The 21,415-nt window shown below is 43.2% G+C and overlaps 1 protein-coding gene across 1 annotated transcript in view; it reads left to right on the top strand.

Moving 5' to 3' along the window:
* LOC133540082 (trafficking kinesin-binding protein 1-like) overlaps positions 1–19,206 on the top strand; it is a 35,923-nt gene extending 16,717 nt beyond the window's left edge. Inside the window, exons 12-18 of the mRNA XM_061882570.1 lie at positions 1,731–1,964; positions 2,034–2,293; positions 5,247–5,365; positions 5,427–5,604; positions 9,712–9,817; positions 9,896–10,039; positions 17,253–19,206. Of these exons, the coding sequence (XP_061738554.1) occupies positions 1,731–1,964; positions 2,034–2,293; positions 5,247–5,365; positions 5,427–5,604; positions 9,712–9,817; positions 9,896–10,039; positions 17,253–17,790 (1,579 nt within the window). The 3' untranslated portion in view covers positions 17,791–19,206. The remainder of the gene's footprint in view (positions 1–1,730; positions 1,965–2,033; positions 2,294–5,246; positions 5,366–5,426; positions 5,605–9,711; positions 9,818–9,895; positions 10,040–17,252) is intronic.
* Positions 19,207–21,415: the final 2,209 nt, after the last annotated feature.

The following is a 21,415-nucleotide window of genomic DNA, read 5'->3' as shown; positions in this document are numbered from 1 at the left end:
CTCACTGGTAAGTGCTGCTATTTGAGCTATTTTTAGAACAGGCCAGCGGGCGACTCATCTGGTCCTTACGGGCGACCTGGTGCCCGCGGGCACCGCGTTGGTGACCCCTGCTGTAGTCATATATCCCAGCATGCACCGCACGCTTCTTCTTCTGCTTACCGTACTTGCGAGACCTGTTGTGGCTCAATATTGGTCCATATATAAGGCTCACCGGATTATAAGGCGCACTGTCAGCTTTTGAGAAAATTGGAGGTTTTTAGGTGCGCCTTATAGTGCGGGAAAATACGGTAGTTGAAATAAGGTGTGGCCCTCACAACAATGAATCAATACCTGTGATCTGTGTTGTTATCCAGCCATCTCACTCATGGACGATGGGTATGGGAAATGGGCAGCATCAAATCCTGGTTTTAAAGTGAAAAAGTTAACGTTAAAGTAGCAATGATTGTCTCACACACACACACACACACACACACACACACACACACACACACACACACACACACACACACACACACACACACACATTTGACCCATCACCCTTTATCACCCCCTGGCGCCACCCGCTGCTGCCCACTGTTTCCCTCACCTCCCCACCACTAACTGGAGCCTATGGGGCGGTATAGCTTGGTTGGTAGAGTGGCCGTGCCAGCAACTTGAGGGTTGCAGGTTCGATTCCCGCTTCCGCCATCCTAGTCACTGCCGTTGTGTCCTTGGGCAAGACACTTTACCCACGTGCTCCCAGTGCCACCCACACTGGATTAAATGTAATTTAGATATTGGGTTTCACTATGTTAAGTGTTTTGTGTCACTAGAGAAAAGCGCTATATAAATATAATTCACTTCACTTCACTAATGTGGCCCCTGGCTCTCCGTATGCATGATTTTCCTATTTCAGCCAAAAATGAATCCGTGTGGGGCCAAAGCTTTGTGAGTGCGATGGTTTGATAAAGAAGGTGAGAAACACAGATTCAAGAAAGGACTCTTCATCATACTTGCCAACCTTGAGACCTCCGATTTCGGGAGGTGGGGGGTAGAAGGGGCGTGGTTAAGAGGGGAGGAGTTTATTTACAGCTAGATTCACCAAGTCAAGTATTTCATATATATATATATATATATATATATGAAATATATATATATATATATGAAATACTTTAATTTCAGTGTTCATTTATTTACACATTTACACACACATAACACTCATCTACTCATTGTTGAGTTAAGGGTTGAATTGTCCAATCCTTGTTTTTGTAACCATCTGTATGTACAGTAGATGGCAGTATCGTCCTGTTTAAGAGTGTCAAAACATTGCTGTTTACGGCAGACGAACTGCTGTACGGTAGACGAAAACGGATTGCCGTTGTTGTGTGTTGTTGCCGCGCTGGGAGGACGTTAATGAAACTGCCTAACAATAAACCCACATAGGAAACCAAGAACTCGCCCTCGATCATTCTACAGTTATAACGTCATTGGGCAGGCACGCTGTTTATATTGTGGGAAAGCGGACGTGAAAACCGGCTGTCGACACGTCACTCAGGTCCGCATGCCACGCCCCCTCCAGCTCCACCTGAATTTCGGGAGATTTTCAGGAGAAAATTTTTCCCGGGAGGTTTTCGGGAGAGGCGCTGAATTTCAAGACTCTCCCGGACAATCCGGGAGGGTTGGCAAGTATGGTGTTAATCCAATAAAGGACTTCATCAGTTCAATTCATATTTGTGATTTCTCATCTCCAGAGTCCATCGCAGGCGCGTTTTCCAGACGGTAAAGAACGTCAACCAGACGGTGCGCCAGCGCTCTCTGACCCCAACCGGCACAAACGTCCCAGGTTCCAACCAGTCCTTGTCCTCCTCGCGCACGTCGCCACAGTCCAGCGGGCTCACCAGTCCCGGCGTGTGCGCGGGGGACCTCGGCGGGGACGGCGTGCCTCTTGACAACCGCGTCCAGAGCATCCTCATGGAGGTGGAGAGGTGAGGAGAAAGTCGGGGTGGTTCCCGGGAGGGGGGATAATATGCGACTAAATCCTGGCTATTTGTCAGGAGCGCAGAGGGTGAAGGGAAGAGCGGGGCCCGGGACTTGCGTGTGGCCCTGCGCCGCTTGTCTCTACGCCGGCAGAACAACCTGAGCGAAAGGCGATTCTTTGACGAGGAGAGGGAGCGCAAGCGAGGCGGCCACCCAGACCCCCTGGGGGCTGTGGTCACCCCCTCTGAAAGCATCATGTCCCTGGGAAACCTGCACCTGTGGGCCTCCAGGGGGCCCTACCTGCCTGACAAACTCCAGATTGTCAAGCCGCTGGAAGGTGAGCTAGCCTTGTGGAGGGGGCGTGGCCAAAGAGAGGCGGGGGGAGGCGGCGACATGAGGAGAGCCCACCTGGGTGAATGCTAGTTGGGTGGATAAGACGGGCGCTGGGATACAAAGCGCGAGAGGGAGGAGATGGGCAAGGAACAATGAAGGCGGCGACCAAGCAGAAGGACACGCCTCCTTCAGTCATGCTCTTCAACTCCTTATGCATCATCACAAGTCAGACACGCCTCCTTCACTCATGCTCTTCAACTCCTTCTCATGCATCATCACAATCCAGACCGCTTTGCTTCTGCTCACACGGTCAATAAGGTCACTCAGCCGAGAAGATGGCTCTAAACTACATACTGTATATACATGTATACTACCTAATATGCACATATATAGTACTAATATGTACATATATACAATGTAATATGTACATGTATACTACCTAATATGTACATATATTGTACATAGTATGTGCATATATAGTACGTAATATATACAAAGTACAAAAGCACTCTCTGCACTAGGGTCATCAAGTATGTTTGTAATGAATACACACTCTGCACTAGGGTCATCAAGTATGTTTGTAATGAATACACACTCTCTGCACTAGGGTCATCAAGTATGTTTGTAATGAATACACACTCTGCACTAGGGTCATCAAGTATGTTTGTAATGAATACACACTCTGTGCACTAAGGTCAAGTATGTTTGTAATGAATACACACTCTCTGCACTAGGGTCATCAAGTATGTTTGTAATGAATACACACTCTCTGCACTAGGGTCATCAAGGATGTTTGTAATGAATACACACTCTCTGCACTAGGGTCATCAAGTATGTTTGTAATGAATACACACTCTGCACTAGGGTCATCAAGTATGTTTGTAATGAATACACACTCTCTGCACTAGGGTCATCAAGTATGTTTGTAATGAATACACACTCTGCACTAGGGTCATCAAGTATGTTTGTAATGAATACACACTCTCTGCACTAGGGTCATCAAGTATGTTTGTAATGAATACACACTCTCTGCACTAGGGTCATCAAGTATGTTTGTAATGAATACACACTCTGTGCACTAAGGTCAAGTATGTTTGTAATGAATACACACTCTCTGCACTAGGGTCATCAAGTATGTTTGTAATGAATACACACTCTCTGCACTAGGGTCATCAAGTATGTTTGTAATGAATACACACTCTCTGCACTAGGGTCATCAAGGATGTTTGTAATGAATACACACTCTCTGCACTAGGGTCATCAAGTATGTTTGTAATGAATACACACTCTCTGCACTAGGGTCATCAAGTATGTTTGTAATGAATACACACTGCACTAGTGTCATCAAGTATGTTTATAATGAATACACACTCTCTGCACTAGGGTCATCAAGTATGTTTGTAATGAATACACACTGCACTAGTGTCATCAAGTATGTTTGTGATGAATACACACTCTCTCCACTAGGGTCATCAAGTATGTTTGTAATGAATACACACTCTGTGCACTAGGGTCATCAAGTATGTTTGTAATGAATACACACTCTCTGCACTAGGGTCATCAAGTATGTTTGTAATGAATACACACTGCACTAGTGTCATCAAGTATGTTTATAATGAATACACACTCTCTGCACTAGGGTCATCAAGTATGTTTGTAATGAATACACACTGCACTAGTGTCATCAAGTATGTTTATAATGAATACACACTCTCTGCACTAGGGTCATCAAGTATGTTTGTAATGAATACACACTCTCTGCACTAGGGTAATCAAGTATGTTTGTAATGAATACACACTCTCTGCACTAGGGTCATCAAGTATGTTTGTAATGAATACACACTCTCTGCACTAGGGTCATCAAGTATGTTTGTAATGAATACACACTCTCTGCACTAGGGTCATCAAGTATGTTTGTAATGAATACACACTCTCTGCACTAGGGTCATCAAGTATGTTTGTAATGAATACACACTCTCTGCACTAGGGTCATCAAGTATGTTTGTAATGAATACACACTCTCTGCACTAGGGTCATCAAGTATGTCTGTAATGAATACACACTCTCTGCACTAGGGTCATTAAGTATGTTTGTAATGAATACACACTCTCTGCACTAGGGTCATCAAGTATGTTTGTAATGAATACACACTCTCTGCACTAGGGTCATCAAGTATGTTTGTAATGTATACACACTCTCTGCACTAGGGTCATCAAGTATGTTTGTAATGAATACACACTCTCTGCACTAGGGTCATCAAGTATGTTTGTAATGAATACACACTCTCTGCACTAGGGTCATCAAGTATGTTTGTAATGAATACACACTCTCTGCACTAGGGTCATCAAGTATGTTTGTAATGAATACACACTCTCTGCACTAGGGGCCATCAAGTATGTTTGTAATGAATACACACTCTCTGCACTAGGGTCGTCAAGTATGTTTGTAATGAATACACACTCTCTGCACTAGGGTCGTCAAGTATGTTTGTAATGAATACACACTCTCTGCACTAGGGGCCATCAAGTATGTTTGTAATGAATACATACTCTCTGCACTAGGGTCATCAAGTATGTTTGTAAAGAATACACACTCTCTGCACTAGGGTCATCAAGTATGTTTGTAATGAATACACACTCTCTGCACTAGGGTCATCAGTTATGTTTGTAATGAATACACACTCTCTGCACTAGGGTCATCAAGTATGTTTGTAATGAATACACACTCTCTGCACTAGGGTCATCAGTTATGTTTGTAATGAATACACACTCTCTGCACTAGGGTCATCAGTTATGTTTGTAATGAATACACACTCTCTGCACTGGGGTCATCAAGTATGTTTGTAATGAATACACACTCTCTGCACTAGGGTCATCAAGTATGTTTGTAATGAATACACACTCTCTGCACTAGGGTCATCAAGTATGTTTGTAATGAATACACACTCTCTGACCTAGGGTCAGCCACCCTGCACCACTGGCAGCAGTTAGCCCAGCCGCACCTCGGGGTCATCCTGGACGCCAGACCAGGAGTGGTGTCCAAAGGCTACAGACCCCTTGAAGTAGAACTGCAAGAGGTGTGTGAGTCCATGGAGCTGCGGGACCAGCGCCATGACATGAAGATGTTTGACGTTGCAGGCGTATTCGTGGGGCAGCTTTGAGGAGGAAGAAGCAGCAGATGGCTACTTCCAGAACTTACCCACCTGCTCGCCAGCCGGGCCCTGCACCAGCAGCAGCCTACCGCCCGCCCACCCGGTCCCACCTTCTCCCCCCTCGCCATCTCCCTCGCCGCATCTCAGCAACACGGATGCACTAGGTAAGAGTGAAGTGCACTAGGTAAGAGTGAAGTGCACTCTTACCTAGTGAAGATCATTTTGGTGAACAACTATGTGATAGCCATGAATGCCGTTGATCACCAATGCCCTTTGGATGACAGCTAATTATGTGTCTCCATACACAGTGTGGAGCGCTCTTCTAAACTTATAATAATCACCTCCATTACCGCACATAAACTGCATTTCTTAGCATCTTAAAGACCTACTGAAACCCACTATCAGACCACACAGTCTGATAGTTTATATATCAATGATGAAATATTAACATTGCAACACATGCTAATACGGCCGCTTTAGTTTACTAAATTGCAATTTTAAATATCGCGTGGAAGTATCATGCTGAAACGTGACATCTTGCATTGTAGAGGGCATTTTGTTCCAGCACCGTTCCCAGTTATAAGTCGTCTCTTTTCATCGCATAATTCCACAGTATTCTGGACATCTGTGTTGCTGAATCTTTTGCAATTCGTTCAATGAATAATGGAGACGTCAAAGAAGAAAGATGTAGGTGGGAAATGGTGTATTGCGGCCGCCTTTAGCAACACAAACACAGCCGGTGTTTCATTGTTTCCTTGTTTACATTCCCGAAAGATGACGGTGAAGCTTTACTATGGAACAGAGCGGTCAAGCGTGCGCGTGACGTCTCGCATTGTAGAGGGAATTTTGTTCCAGCACCGTTCCCAGTTATAAGTCGTCTCTTTTCATCGCATAATTCCACAGTATTCTGGACATCTGTGTTGCTGAATCTTTTGCAATTTGTTCAACGAATAATGGAGACGTCAAAGAAGAAAGATGTAGGTGGGAAGCGGTGTATTGCGGCCGCCTTTAGCAACACAAACACAGCCGGTGTTTCCTTGTTTCCTTGTTTACATTCCCGAAGGATGACGGTGAAGCTTTACTATGGAACAGAGCGGTCAAGCGTGCGCGTGACGTCTCGCATTGTAGAGGGCATTTTGTTCCAGCACCGTTCTGAGTTATAAGTAGTCTCTTTTCATCGCATAATTCCACAGTATTCTGGACATCTGTGTGGCTGAATCTTTTGCAATTTTTTCAATGAGTAATGGAGACGTCAAAGAAGAAAGATGTGGGTGGGAAGCGGTGTATTGCGGCCGCCTTTAGCAACACAAACACAGCCGGTGATTCCTTGTTTACATTCCCGAAAGATGAGGGTGAAGCTTTACTATGGAACAGAGCGGTCAAGCGAACATGGTTCCCTACCACATGCCAACGGTCAGGTTTCGGTGAGAAAATGGTGGTAATAAGTCGGCCCTTACCGTAGACACGAGTGGAGCTTGCGTCGTTCCTCGTGCACCTGTCAAAGAGGCAGCTGTGGACTCTCTTGTCCCCTCCCACCGGCCGCCCCCGACCGTCGGATGCTTCCAATGTGGAGGAAGCATCGCCTGCCTTCGCCTTGTCGAGAAACGTGGCTTCCCCTCGGAGATACTAGTGATCACCACACCCGTGGCCACACCCCTCCGACCTTCAGGTTGTACAGGTACGACCATATAATCTCACTAAAACACTAGTAACACAATAAGCAGATACGGGATTTTCCAGAATTATCCTAGGAAATGTGTCTAATATCTGAATCGCTCTGCCGTCTAGTTTTTTTTTGTTTTTGTTTTTTTTCTAGTCCTTCACTCTTACTTTCCTCATCCACAAATCTTTCATCCTCGCTCAAATTAATGGGGAAATCGTCGCTCTCTCGGTCCGAATCGCTCTCGCTGCTGGTGGCCATGATTGTAAACAATGTTCAGATGTGAGGAGCTCCACAACCCGTGACGTCACGCGCACATCGTCTGCTACTTCCGGTACAGGCAAGGCTTTTTTATTAGCGACCAAAAGTTGCGAACTTTATCGTCGATGTTCTCTACTAAATCCTTTTAGCAAAAATATGGCAATATCGCGAAATGATCAAGTATGACACCTAGAATGGACCTGCTATCCCTGTTTGAATAAGAACATCTAATTTCAGTAGGCCTCATTATGTATCATTATATAGGATCATTTAACCACTGGAGGATGAGGCTAAAAATGTTACACAGCGAGCCGGGAGCAGCCACGTTCATAGCGAAGATAACTGCTCAGCTAGCTTGAAACAAGAGAAGAAATACAAACCCCTTTTCCATATGAGCTGGGAAATTGTGTTAGATGTAAATATAAACAGAATACAATGATTTGCAAATCATTTTCAACCCATATTCAGTTGAATATGCTACAAAGACAACATATTTGATGTTCAAATTGATAAACATTTTTTGTTTCCAAATAATCATTAACTTTAGAATTTGATGCCAGCAACACGTGACAAAGAAGTTGGGAAAAGTGGCAATAAATACTGATAAAGTTGAGGAATGCTCATCAAACACTTATTTGGAACATCCCACAGGTGTGCAGGCTAATTGGGAACAGGTGGGTGCCTTGATTGGGTATAAAAGCAGCTTCCATGAAATGCTAAGTAATTCACAAACAAGGATGGGGCGAGGGTCACCACTTTGTAAGAAAATTGTCTAACAGTTTTAGAACAACATTTCTCAACGAGCTATTGCAAGGAATTTAGGGATTTTATCATCTACGGTCCGTAAAATCATCAAAAGGTTCAGAGAATCTGGAGAAATCACTGCACGTAAGCGATGACATTACGGACTTTTGATCCCTCAGGCGGTACTGCATCAAAAACAGACATCAGTGTGTAAAGGATATCACCACATGGGCTCAGGAACACTTCATAAAATCACTGTCAGTAACTACAGTTGGTCGCTACATCTGTAAGTGCAAGTTAAAACTCTACTATGCTAAGCAAAAGCCATTTATCAACAATATCCTGAAAAGCCGCCGGCTTGGCTGGGCCCGAGCTCACCTAAGATGGACTGATGCAAAGTGGAAAAGTGTTCTGTGGTCTGACGAGTCCACATTTCAAATTATATTTGGAAACAAAGGACTCGGTGTCCTTCAGAACAAAGAGGAAAATAACCATTCAGATTGTTATAGGCGTAAAGTTCAAAAGCCAGCATCTGTGATGGTATGGGGGTGCATTAGTGCCCAAGGCATGGGTAACTTACACATTCCACACATGGGGCGGTTTAGCTCGGTTGGTAGAGTGGCTGTGCCAGCAACTTGAGGGTTGCAGGTTCAATTCCCGCTTCTGCCAACCTAGTCACTGCCGTTGTGTCCTTGGGCAAGACACTTTACCCGCCTGCTCCCAGTGCCACCCACACTGGTTTGAATGTAACTTAGATATTGGGTTTCACTATGTAAAGCGCTTTGAGTCACTAGAGAAAAAACGCTATATAAATATAATTCACCCAAAAATTCACTAACTTACACATCTGTGAAGGCACCATTAATGCTCAATGGTCCATACAGGTTTTGGAGCAACATATGTTGTCATCCAAGCAACGTTATCATGGACGCCCCTGCTTATTTCAGCAAGACAAGTGTTACAACAGTGTGGCTTCGTAAAAAAAAAAGAGCGCGGGTACTTTCCTGGCCCGCCTGCAGTCCAGACCTGTCTCCCATGGAAAATGTGTGGCGCATTATGAAGCGTAAAACACGACAGCGGAGACCCCGGACTGTTGAACGACTGAAGCTCTACATAAAACAAGAATGGGAAAGAATTCCACTTTCAAAGCTTCAACAATTAGTTTCCTCAGTTCCCAAACGTTTATTGAGTGTTGTTAAAAGAAAAGGTGATGTAACACAGTGGAGAACATGCCCTTTCCCAACTACTTTGGCACGTGTTGCAGTCATGAAATTCTAAGTTAATTATTTGCAAAAAAAATAAAGTTTAAGTCTTTGTAGTGCATTCAACTGAATATGGGTTGAAAAATATTTGCAAATCATTGTATTCCGTTTATATTTACATCTAACACAATTTCCCAACTTATATGGAAACATTGTTTGTACATTTTTTAATCATTTGATAACCTTAAATTTCTTTTTTTTTTAAAGTTATTTTTAGTCATGGTCAACTGGCTTTGTCCCGTACATCCTGCACACATTCACGGCCTCACAGACGGTCAGAAAGGTCCGGTGTTAAATGTCCCCAAGATGGAGGCTTTTTTGAACTGATGTAATGGTGTGTGCAGCTGCTTACTACCCAGGTAAATGCATGGCTCACACAAGCTCCACCTACACCTTCACCACATGCCGCATCCTGCACCCCACTGACGAGCAGACGCACGTCACGCCCAGGTGAGCGACGACGTCGGCAGCGTCCTCCACCTCAAGTCTTCCTTGTGCGTCTCACACGCCTCTTCCCTTACCTGACAGTCTGAACGCCATCGCTGCCACCTCCTCTTCCCCCTCCTCCTCCTCCTGCGTGATGACCAGCTCTCTGCTGCCCGCCGCCACACCTTGCACGCCTCGAAGGCTCAGTCTCGGTCTCCGGCCCTCGGAGTCATCAACCAACCTCAGGCAAGTCTTCGATGAAACTGTGGCAAAAACCACCACAACATTAGACACACCCAACATGCAAATTTCTTCATTAGACCAGGGGTCACCAACCCTTTTGAAACAAAGAGCTACTTCTTGGGTACTGATTAATGCGAAGGGCTACCAGTTTGATACACACTTAAATAAATTGCCAGAAATAGCCAATTTGCTCAATTTACCTTTAATACATAGATTTATATATATACAAAAATGGGTATTTCGGTCCGTCATTCTGTCGTACATTTTTTTTCCTTTTACAGAAGGTTTTTGGTTGAGAATAAATAATGAAAACAACACTTAATTGAACGGTTTAAAGAGGAGAAAACACGAAAAAAATGAAAATAAAATTTCGAAACATAGTTTATCTTCAATTTCGACTGAAATTAATAGAAAAACTAGCTAATTCGAATCTTTAAAAAAAACAAAAACATTTATTGAACATCATTAGTAATTTTTCCTGATTAAGATTAATTTTAGAATTTTGATGACATGTTTTAAATAGGTTAAAAATCCAATCTGCCTTTTGTTAGAATATATAACAAATCGGACCAAGCTATATTTCTAACAAAGACAAATCATTATTTCTTCTAGATTTTCCAGAACAAAAATTTTAAAAGAAATTCAAAAGACTTTGAAATAAGATTTAAATTTGATTCTACAGATTTTCTATATTTGCCAGAAATTTTGGGGGGGGGGAATTTTAGTCATAATAAGTTTGAAGAAATATTTCACAAATATTCTTTGTCGAAAAAACAGAAGCTAAAATGAAGAATTAAATTAAAAAATCTTGAATATTGATTTAAATTGTCAGGAAAGAAGAGGAAGGAATTTAAAAGGTAAAAATGTACATGTGTTTAAGAATCCTAAAATCATTTTTAAGGTTGTATTTTTTCTCTAAAATTGTCTTTCTGAAAGAAAGCTGGGGAGAAATACATTGGCATCAAACTCCGTAGGCAAAGTAAAAAAATAAATGAATTTATTTAAACAGGTGAAGACCAAGTCTTTAAAATATTTTCTTGGATTTTCAAATTCTATTTGAGTTTTGTCTCTCTTAGAATTAAAAATGCCGAGCAAAGCGAGACCAGCTTGCTAGTAAATAAATACAATTTTAAAAATAGAGGCAGCTCACTGGTAAGTGCTGCTATTTGAGCTATTTTTAGAACAGGCCAGCGGGCGACTCATCTGGTCCTTACGGGCACCGCGTTGGTGACCCCTGCATTAGACACACCCAATATGCAAAGATTCCACCTCCAGGCACAAAAAACAGTGTTTAAGCGCCAAGTGTGTGGCTGACAATCACAGCATTGATTGATTAATTGATTGATTGATACTTTTATTAGTAGATTGCACAGTACAGTACATATTCCGTACAATTGACCACTAAATGGTAACACCCCAATACGTTTTTAAACGTGTTTAAGTCGGGGTCCATGTTAATCAATTCATGGTACAAATATATACTATCAGCATAATACAGTCATCACACAGGGTAATCATTGAATTATTTACATTGTTTACAATCAGGGGGGTGGGATGAGGAGCTTTGGTTGATATCAGTACTTCAGTCATCAACAATTGCATCAACAGAGAAACAGTGTAGGTCTTACTTAGTAGGATATGTACAGCCAGCAGAGAACATAGTGAGTTCAGATAGAATAAGAACAAGTATATACATTAGAAGTACATTTGATTATTTACATTAGGTTATTTACAATCCGGGGAGATGGGATGTGAATGGAGGAGGGTATTAGTAAAGGATTGAAGTTTCCTGGAGGTGTTGTTTTAGAGTGGTTTTGAAGGAATATAGAGATGCACTTACTTTTATACCTGTTGGGAGTGCATTCCACATTGATGTGGCATAGAAAGACAATGAGTTAAAGGGGAACATTATCACCAGACCTATGTAAACTTCAATATATACCTTGATGATGCAGAAAAAAGACCATGTATTTTTTAACCGATTTCCGAACTCTAAATGGGTGAATTTTGGCAAATTAAACGCCTTTCTGTTTACCGAGCTGGAGGCGATGACGTCAGAATGTGACGTCACCGAGGTAACACACCCGCCATTTTCATTTTCAACACATTACAAACACCGGGTCTCAGCTCTGTTATTTTCCGTTTTTTTGACTATTTTTTGGAACCTTGGAGACATCATGCCTCGTCGGTGTGTTGTCGGAGGGTGTAACAACACTAACAGGGAGGGATTCAAGTTGCACCACTGGCCCGAAGATGCCAAAGTGTCTGCCGCCAGACCCCCATTGAATGTGCAGGAGTGTCTCCACATTTTACCGGCGATGCTAAGGCAGACATGGCACAGAGATGTATGGATAACCTGCAGATGCATTTGCAACGATAGTCAACGAAATCACAAAGGTGAGTTTTGTTGATTTTGACTGCCAGCTAATCGATGCTAACATGCTACGCTAATCGATGCTAACATGCTATTTACCGGCGGTGCAAAAGCAGACATGGAACAGAGATGTATGGATAACCTGTAGATGCATTTGCAACTATATTACGTTTCCTTCCACCCACATTTAATGCGAAAAAAACATTTACCAATCGACGGATTTAAGTTGCTCCAGTGTCAAAAGATGCGAAAGTCCTGATCGTTTGGTCCGCACATTTTACCGGCGATGCTAACGCAGCTATTCGGCCATGCTATGGCTATGAATAGCGTCAATAGCTATTCGCTCAATAGCTTCAGTTTCTTCTTCAATCCTTTCATACTCCAACCATCTGTTTCAATACATGCGTAATCTGTTGAATCGCTTAAGTCGCTGAAATCCGAGTTCGAATCCGAGCTAATGTCGCTATATCTTGCTGTGGTATTCCCATTGTTTGTTTACATTGGCAGCACTGTATGACGTCACAGGGAAATGGCCAGTGTCTTCGCAGAGAGCCGAAAATAAGGCACTTTAAAGCTTTATTTAGGGATATTCTGAGACCGGTAAAATTTTGGAAAAAACTTCAAAAAATACAACAAGCCACTGGGAACTGATTTTTATTGTTTTGAACCCTTTTGAAATTGTGATAATGTTCCCCTTTAAGACCTTTGTTGGATCGGAATTTGATTGATTGATTGATACTTTTATTAGTAGATTGCACAGTACAGTACATATTCCGTACAATTGACCACTAAATGGTAACACCCGAATAAGTTTTTCAACTTGTTTAAGTCGGGGTCCACGTTAATCAATTCTCTCCTGTCCAGAGGCAAAACCCAGTAACTCAATTTTGGTCAAAACTGAGCTGATAATAATTTTGGAGTTCCTAGGTGATATGCTTTACATTACATGTATGCGATATTGTAATTTGTTCCGTAAGTAAGCTGTTACGCGCATGGCAGGACCTAGCATCTACCACATAACCGCGTAGATCAGGGGCGCTCACACTTTTTCTGCAGGTGAGCTACTTTTCAATTGACCAAGTCGAGGAGATCTACCTCATTCCTATTTATAATTTATATTTATTTATTTATGAAAAAGACATTTTTGTTAACAAGTTAATGGTGTTTAATGATAATACAAGCATGTTTAACACACATAGATTCCTTTCTTTCATGAAGACAAGAATACAAGTTGGTGTATTTGATTCTGATGACTTGCATTGATTGGAATTAGACAGTGATGCTGATAACGTCCGCATTTTCAAATGGAGGAAAAAAAAAGTCCTCCTTTCTGTCCAATACCACATGAAAGTGGTTGGATTTGGCATCTCATTTGTCCAACTTGCGTACTCGTTTTTAAACACTTTGTTATGAGAGTAGCATATGTGTGTGGCCCTTTAATGTCTGGCAGCAGGTGAGTGACGTCAGTGAGTGTGCGGGTGGGCAAGCAAGTGAGAAAGCGGTCGCTGAGGGCGGGGGAGAAATACATTGGCATCAAACTCCGTAGCTTGCTAGCTTGTGCACGCTAGCTTTCTGAGACTCTTATTTTGTTAGCACAGGCAGGATGAAACAGGTCTTTTATGGTGAAGACAGGAACTGTGCAGTCGGTCTTTAGAGTTTTGACAGTAGGTACGGAGTCTCTAGAAATAAAATGTGTTTCTCTGCGTCCGCCCTGTTAGTGATTTTTTTTCTTAAATATGAGCTCGCAGCAGCCAGCGTCATCTCACAAGATCCTCGGGTGCCGAGAATGTCAAACAACTGACGAAAGTGAAGTCTTGGTATGATTGATGATTGCTCATTTTTATGTCTATTTTTTAATGCCTGGCTTGAGATCGACTGACACACCCTCCGAGATCGACCAGTCGATCGCGATCGACGTAATGCCCACCCCTGGCGTAGATACAACAGAAAAACCTAGTATCTCAAGGGACCAATCGGAGCTTCTTTGTCAGTCGCCTTATTGTCTTTAATGAGACATTTGCATGAATGGGGGCCAACGGTCAACCTGATTATGTGATATTATGGCACGAGGAGATATTTGGAAGATTGGCCCAGGACGTTGCAAGCACCTTCATTAAATGTATTGTTCTTGATTCTTCTTCCCCTTGCATACTCTTTTGGGCAGATAACTGTGGAGGTCAAAATAAAAACTGGACGCTGTACACGGCTCTTGCCCAATGTGCAAACGCAGAATGGGGCCCACCCGAGATTGTGATCAAATATCTGGAGAAAGGGCACACACGTTCATGAGAGCAGATTCAATCCATGGCTCAATCGGCAAGGAAATGAAAGCTCAAGAAAAAATCTATAGGTTTGATGACTTTGTAGATCTTTGTAAGACAGCATCAAGATTGATTGGTTTCCTTAGTTTTCTCAAAATCAGCTAGAAGTGAGTTACTAAGTTTTGCCTTTGGACGGGAGATCGGGGTTTAACGTGGTTTGTGGGGCTCGTTAAGGAAGTAGTTGGACATGTACTTAGGTATCAGGGAGGTGTAGCGGATTGTACAGACTAGACTTTTACTCTGTCCTCCACCCTGAACCAGCCCACTTTGGAGAAGTGGGTTGGAGTGAGGTGTGATCTAGGGTGGAGGTCGAAAAGTAACCGGACTAACTTGTTCTGGGATGTTTGGAGTCTAGATTTGAGGGTTTTGGAGGTGCTGGGATACCAAGGGGTGAACCCAGCACCAAGCAATACAGTCTGTGGTGGTTAAAGGTGTAGCCGAGCAGAACATGGGCAACCTCCTTATGTCCACTACTGATGATAGTATCTACCTCTGCTACTAATAGTTTGGCTTTTGAGCTAGTTTGTGCTGCTATACACCTCAGTCTAATATCTTATTCCTTGATACATGCTAAATGTTAGCATTCTAGCATTTTAACTACAAAGCCCGTTTCATTATGAGTTGGGAAATTGTGTTAGATGTAAATATAAACGGAATGCAATGATTTGCACATAATTTTCAACCCATATTCAGTTGAATATGCTACAAAGACAACATATTTGATGTTCAAACTCATAAAAAATTTTTTTTTTTTTGCAAATAATCATTAACTTTAAAATTTGATGCCAGCAACACGTGACAAAGAAGGTGGGAAAGGTGGCAATAAATACTGATAAAGTTGAGGAATGCTCATCAAACACTTATATGGAACATCCCACAGGTGTGCAGGCTAATTGGGAACAGGTGGGTGCCATGATTGGGTATAAAAGCAGCTTCCATGAAATGCTAAGTAATTCACAAACAAGGATGGGGTGAGGGTCACCACTTTGTAAGCAAATTGTCGAACAGTTTTAGAACTACGTTTCTCAACGAGCTATTGCAAGGAATTTAGGGATTTTACCATCTGCTGTCCGTAAAGTCATCAAAAGGTTCAGAGAATCTGGAGAAATCACTGCACGTAAGCGATGATATTACGGACCTTTGATCCCTCAGGCTGTACTGCATCAAAAACCGACATCAGTGTGTGAAGGATATCACCACATGGGCTCAGGAACACTTCATAAAACCACTGTCAGTAACTACAGTTGGTCGCTACATCTGTAAGTGCAACTTAAAACGCTACTATGCAAAGCCAAACCCATTTATCAACAACATCCAGAAACGCCGCCGGCTTGGCTGGGCCCGAGCTCATCTAAGATGGACTGATGCAAAGTGGAAAGTTGTTCTGTGGTCTGACAAGTCCACATTTCAAATTATATTTAGAAACAGAGGACGTGATGTCCTCCAGAATAAAGAGGAAAATAACCATTCGGATTGTTATAGGCGCAAAGGTCAAAAGCCAGCATCTGTGATGGTATGGGGGTGCATTAGTGCCCAAGGCATGGGTAACTTACACATCTGTGAAGGCACCATTAATGCTGAAAGGTACATACAGGTTTTGGAGCAACATATGTTGTTATCCAAGCAACGTTATCATAGACGCCCCTGTTTATTTCAGCAAGACAAGTGTTACAACAGCGTGGCTTCGTAAAAAAAAAAAGAGTGCGGGAACTTTCCTGGCCCGCCTGCAGTCCAGACCTGTCTTCCATGGAAAATGTGTGGCGCATTATGAAGCGTAAAATACGACAGCGGAGACCCCGGACTGTTGAACGACTGAAACTCTACATAAAACAAGAATGGGAAAGAACTCCACTTTCAAAGCTTCAACAATTAGTTTCCTCAGTCCCCAAACGTTTATTGAGTGTTGTTAAAAGAAAATGTGATGTAACACAGTGGTGAACATGCCCTTTCTCAACTACTTTGGCACGTGTTGCAGCCATGAAATTCTGAGTTAATTATTTGCAAAAAAAAATAAAGTTTAAGTCTTTGTAGTGCATTCAACTGAATATGGGTTGAAAAGGATTTGTATTCCGTTTATATTTACATCCAACACAATTTCCCAACTCATATGGAAACAGGGTTTGTAGTTTTTTGCTGGTAAACACTTCAGATTCTAACATTGTATTACTTGATACATGCTAACTGTTGGTAAGCTAACATGCTAACAATAAAATGTCGACTTATTGCGCTAAATTTGTAGGTATAAACCTCAGTCGTAAATTTTGGTTGGCTATCGGACACATGCTATTTGTCAATCCAGCCTTTTAGCTACTTTTGCTGGTACACACCCGAGGGTTGTTATATGTTGCTTCTCGACGCTAATTTGTTAGCATTTTAGTTCACATGCACTTTCCAGAAAAATGGCTTTTTCTACTTCCAGTATGTGTACCTAATAAAGAGAGTGATGCCAACAACTGGACAGACAGAATAATGAGCATAATGAAGAATGAATAATTCATGAGATGATTGGACTTACCCGCAGGGATGGCACCCGCACCACCAGCACCTCCCTGGGCTTGGTGCGCCTCCTACAGGAGAGAGGGATCTCAGCAGCCGTGTATCACCAGAGTCAGGCCAGTGAGGGCGTCTTATTCAGTACCTCCATCACGCCCGACAGACCCCGTGACCCGGACCCCCTGCGCCCCACAACACCTCCAAACTCCCCCACAGGACAGGGGGCCACGTCTATGGGCTTCGACTTCAAGAGCCCCTCCTACGACAACTTCCTGGCCTCCAAGCCGGCACGTTCCTTCCTGAAGGAGGTGACTGCGGGCACCAGGGGCCGCCAGAGGGGGCGGGACTGCGAGAGCCAGACTGACGTGAGCGTGAGCGTGCACAACCTCAACCTGCTGGACAAGGTGAAGCGTCTGGGTGTGGCCCGGCCGCCAAGTCCGAGCCCCGTGCTGGGGCCTCTGGGTGGGCTGCGGAGATCGGGCTCCCCCTTTGGGCCTGAGGGGATAAGACGGAACAGGAGTTACCCGGCGAGCATGGCCATGAAGGCTCCGGGTCCTCCTGAGTAGTCCGCACCAGGGAAATGGGAGGAGCCAATCTGGTGCTGGGGGTTGAACAACCAAAGACACAGCCATTATATTAGGTACACCTGACATTACACTGGAAAAACAACGGTGGACTTGAGGGGGAGGGGGGGGGGGGTGGACAACAACAGTAGGATTTTTTAAGCTTCACGGTAATAATCGCTGTAGATTTTACGGTAAAATGATATCGTAAGTCAGTCGGCAGAATTACCGTATTTCCTTGAATTGCCGCCGGGGCGCTAATTAATTCAAAACCCCTTCTCACTTCGGCGTTTACCAAAGGCATGCGGTAAATTCAGGCCTGCGCTTATAAATTTGAGTGTGATGATCATGAAAAGCACATTTAATAGAAAAAAACGTTATCATGGTCTTACCTTTACTTAGAAATGAAGTCCATGCGCAGCTCCTTCTGATCAAAAGCATCGATGACTTGTTTATAGAAGTCTTCCTTATCTTTATTCAGTTTTAAAAGTCTCTTTGTCTTGATGGAGATCTTCCTTTATTACCTCCTGCTTCGATTGTATTTTAGATATGTAATCCTCCATGTTAAAAGTGCAAGCGAGAGGAAAACATAAACACTCTTGCTGCTTGTTGTCACTTCTTCTGCAGCCGAGTAGTCGCAAGAAGGATCACTGGCGCCCTCTGCCACCAGGAGGCGGGAGTCATTTAATGACTCATGTTTGACACACGCAGCCACGGTATATTGATAAAACATAGCTGCTTACTGTTTTTTTTTTTTAGCATAATCAATAGCTTGAACCTTAAATCCTACTGAATAGCTCTTAATCTTCTTCCCTTTATGCGATTTCAAATGATTGAAATCAGCCTCCTCCATTTTGAAAATGATGACAGGTGAAGTGTCACTCGTGACGTGACGAGTTTGACCCTGCGGAAATTCAAGGCATATGCTAATTATTTGGCGAAACGAGTTTGACCCGTCAGTAATTCTAGGCAGGCGCATACTATATACCCGGTGGCAATTCAAGGAAATACGGTAAGTACCGCTCTTCAGTTGATGGTCATTTGCTGCGGTGCTACTGTTTGTTTCAATTCACAGTAATTCTCTGGATGGACTGTAATTTTTTTACCTTCGAAACAATGTTACTGTAAAAGTACTACTCTTTAAGTCATTTGCTTTCAAAACAATGACCTGCCAATTTACTTTTACTGGTAAATTACAGTGATAGCGTTTTCCCATTTACAGTAATGCACTGCGAAAACAATGACTATACAATAGATTTTAGGGCAATGGGGAATGTTTTTGTAAAAGCTGTACCGCTCTTTCATTTACTTTATTTTGTTGTGCGATCTGCTCTGCCTGCGATGAGGGAGCGACTTGTCCAGGGTGTAAACTGCCTTCCGCCCGATTGTAGCTGAGATAGGTCACACAGGAGGGTGGGCACACAGTGGGGGTGGGCACACAGGGGAATGGGCACACAGGAGGATGGGCACACAGTGGGGGTGGGCCCACAGAGGGTGGGCCCACAGGGGGATGGGGAAACAGGAGGGTGGGCACACAGTGGGGTGGGCACACAGGAGGGTGGGCACACAGGTGGGGTGGGGACACAGGAGGATGGGCACACAGTGGGGGTGGGGACACAGGGGGTGGGCACACAGGAGGATGGGCACACAGGGGGATGGGCACACAGTGCAGGTGGGCACACAGTGCAAGTGGGCACACAGGAGGGTAGGGACACATGGGGGTGGGGAAACAGGAGGGTGGGCACACAGGGGGTGGGCACACAGGAAGGTGGGCACACAGGGGGATGGGCACACAGGAAGGTGGGCACACAGGGGGATGGGCACACAGTGGGGGTGGGCACACAGGAGGGTGGGGACACAGGAGGGTAGGCACACAGGAGGGTGGGCACACAGGAGAGTGGGCACCACCACAAGAAGGAACCTGGGAGGGTTAAAAATTGGCAAATCAGTTGCCACAATACTACTGTAAAAGTTGTACGATTCAATTTACAGCATAAAGTTTAACTTTAACTTTAATTTGCTGTGAAAAAATAAACCTCGCAGCTCATTGCCAAAATTGGACCGTAAAAACTAAAGTGGTACCATGTTTGACTGTCAAAACAATGACAGTAAAAACTAAACAGCAGCTCAGTCGCAAAAATGTAAGTGTAAAAATAAGTGGTACAGTTTTTTTAATTGACAGTCATTCGATACAATTTGACAGGAAAAATGTGTGCCAGCATGAATCTGGAAAAACTCCAAAGTTGTTGGACATGATTGGATGGTCCATGTCAGCATTTTTCTTACTTTTTCTAACAAACAGCACCTCAGAAAATACTTGGCTCTTCAAGTAATGACCAACATTACAATACAGTAGCATAGTAGGCCTAAATACTGTGGAGTTTGGACCAGACGTTCCTCCAAGGGAATTTAAGTTGCTGGTCAATCCCACGTTCTTTCGATGACACATAAACTGGGTTTAAATGATCACCCAGAACAGAATAGGTATTTTGCAATTTATTCCAAAGCTTTGGAGGGACCAACCTAAAAACAACACATTCAATTCGCGTCGCCTAATTGATCTGAAACCCTTACGGAAGCGCTGTCTTCTTCAATATCTCCCTCTCCCCTACCCACCGGAACGAATACACATGTCTATTGTCCTCCTTAGCTGGGCACAGGCTGAGATAAGAAGGGAGTATTGCTACTCCTCACATTCCTAAAGCCAAGGTTAACTTGCAGTGTACCATAGACATGAGATTATAAAATAGGAAGAGTACAAATGGAAAACACTAGCTATTTGAAATATGACTTTAGAAAGAAATAACTCTTAAATATGGATATATGTACATATCTATCTCTGTCAGTACTCATTAAAAACAGGGCAGAGGTTTTATTTAACAAATAATATTTTTGGCCACTGTAATATTGCGCACAGTTTGACAATAACACTGTTTGCATATTTATTTGAATGACCCCTGCGACCCTGAAAGGGACAAAGCGGTAGAAAATGGATGGATGGAGGGATTCCTGGGCGTAGCGAGAGATGGCGCCCGGTACCACACGCGTCATTTTAAGCCATCCAAGAGTAGTATTCCTTCCCCGCTTTAAGGATGTAGCTCACATTATAGTGCGTCAGTGTCACTCACGCAAAGAATACAAAAAAAAAACACATTTTTTTGGCAAAGGCCTTGCGTAAAATGGCCGCCACGCAAAGCTGACCACGACGCATCCAGCTCTGAAAACGTATTATTTGCACATTATGCAATCCGGGCTTTTGCAATAAAATGAATTGAAGGTGTCTTTGTTGCAGTATGTCTTTCTCCCCAGCAGGTGGCGCCCATGATTAATAAACCACTAGAGCAGGGGTCGGCAACCCAAAATGTTGAAAGAGCCATATTGGACCAAAAATACAACACCAAATCCGTCTGGAGACGCAAAAAATTAAAAACCATATTACATACAGATAGTGTCATGAGATATAAATTGAATTAAGAGGACTTAAAAGGAAACTAAATGAGCTCAAATATAGCTACAAATGAGGCATAATGATGCAATATGTACATACAGCTAGCCTAAATAGCATGTTAGCATCGATTAGCTTGATGTCATGCAGTGACCAAATATGTCTGATTAGCACTCCACACAA

This window comes from Nerophis ophidion, linkage group LG21 (genome assembly GCF_033978795.1).
Source record: "Nerophis ophidion isolate RoL-2023_Sa linkage group LG21, RoL_Noph_v1.0, whole genome shotgun sequence".
Classification (NCBI taxonomy): Eukaryota; Metazoa; Chordata; class Actinopteri; order Syngnathiformes; family Syngnathidae; genus Nerophis; species Nerophis ophidion.
This window is presented reverse-complemented; position numbering and strand designations above follow the sequence as displayed.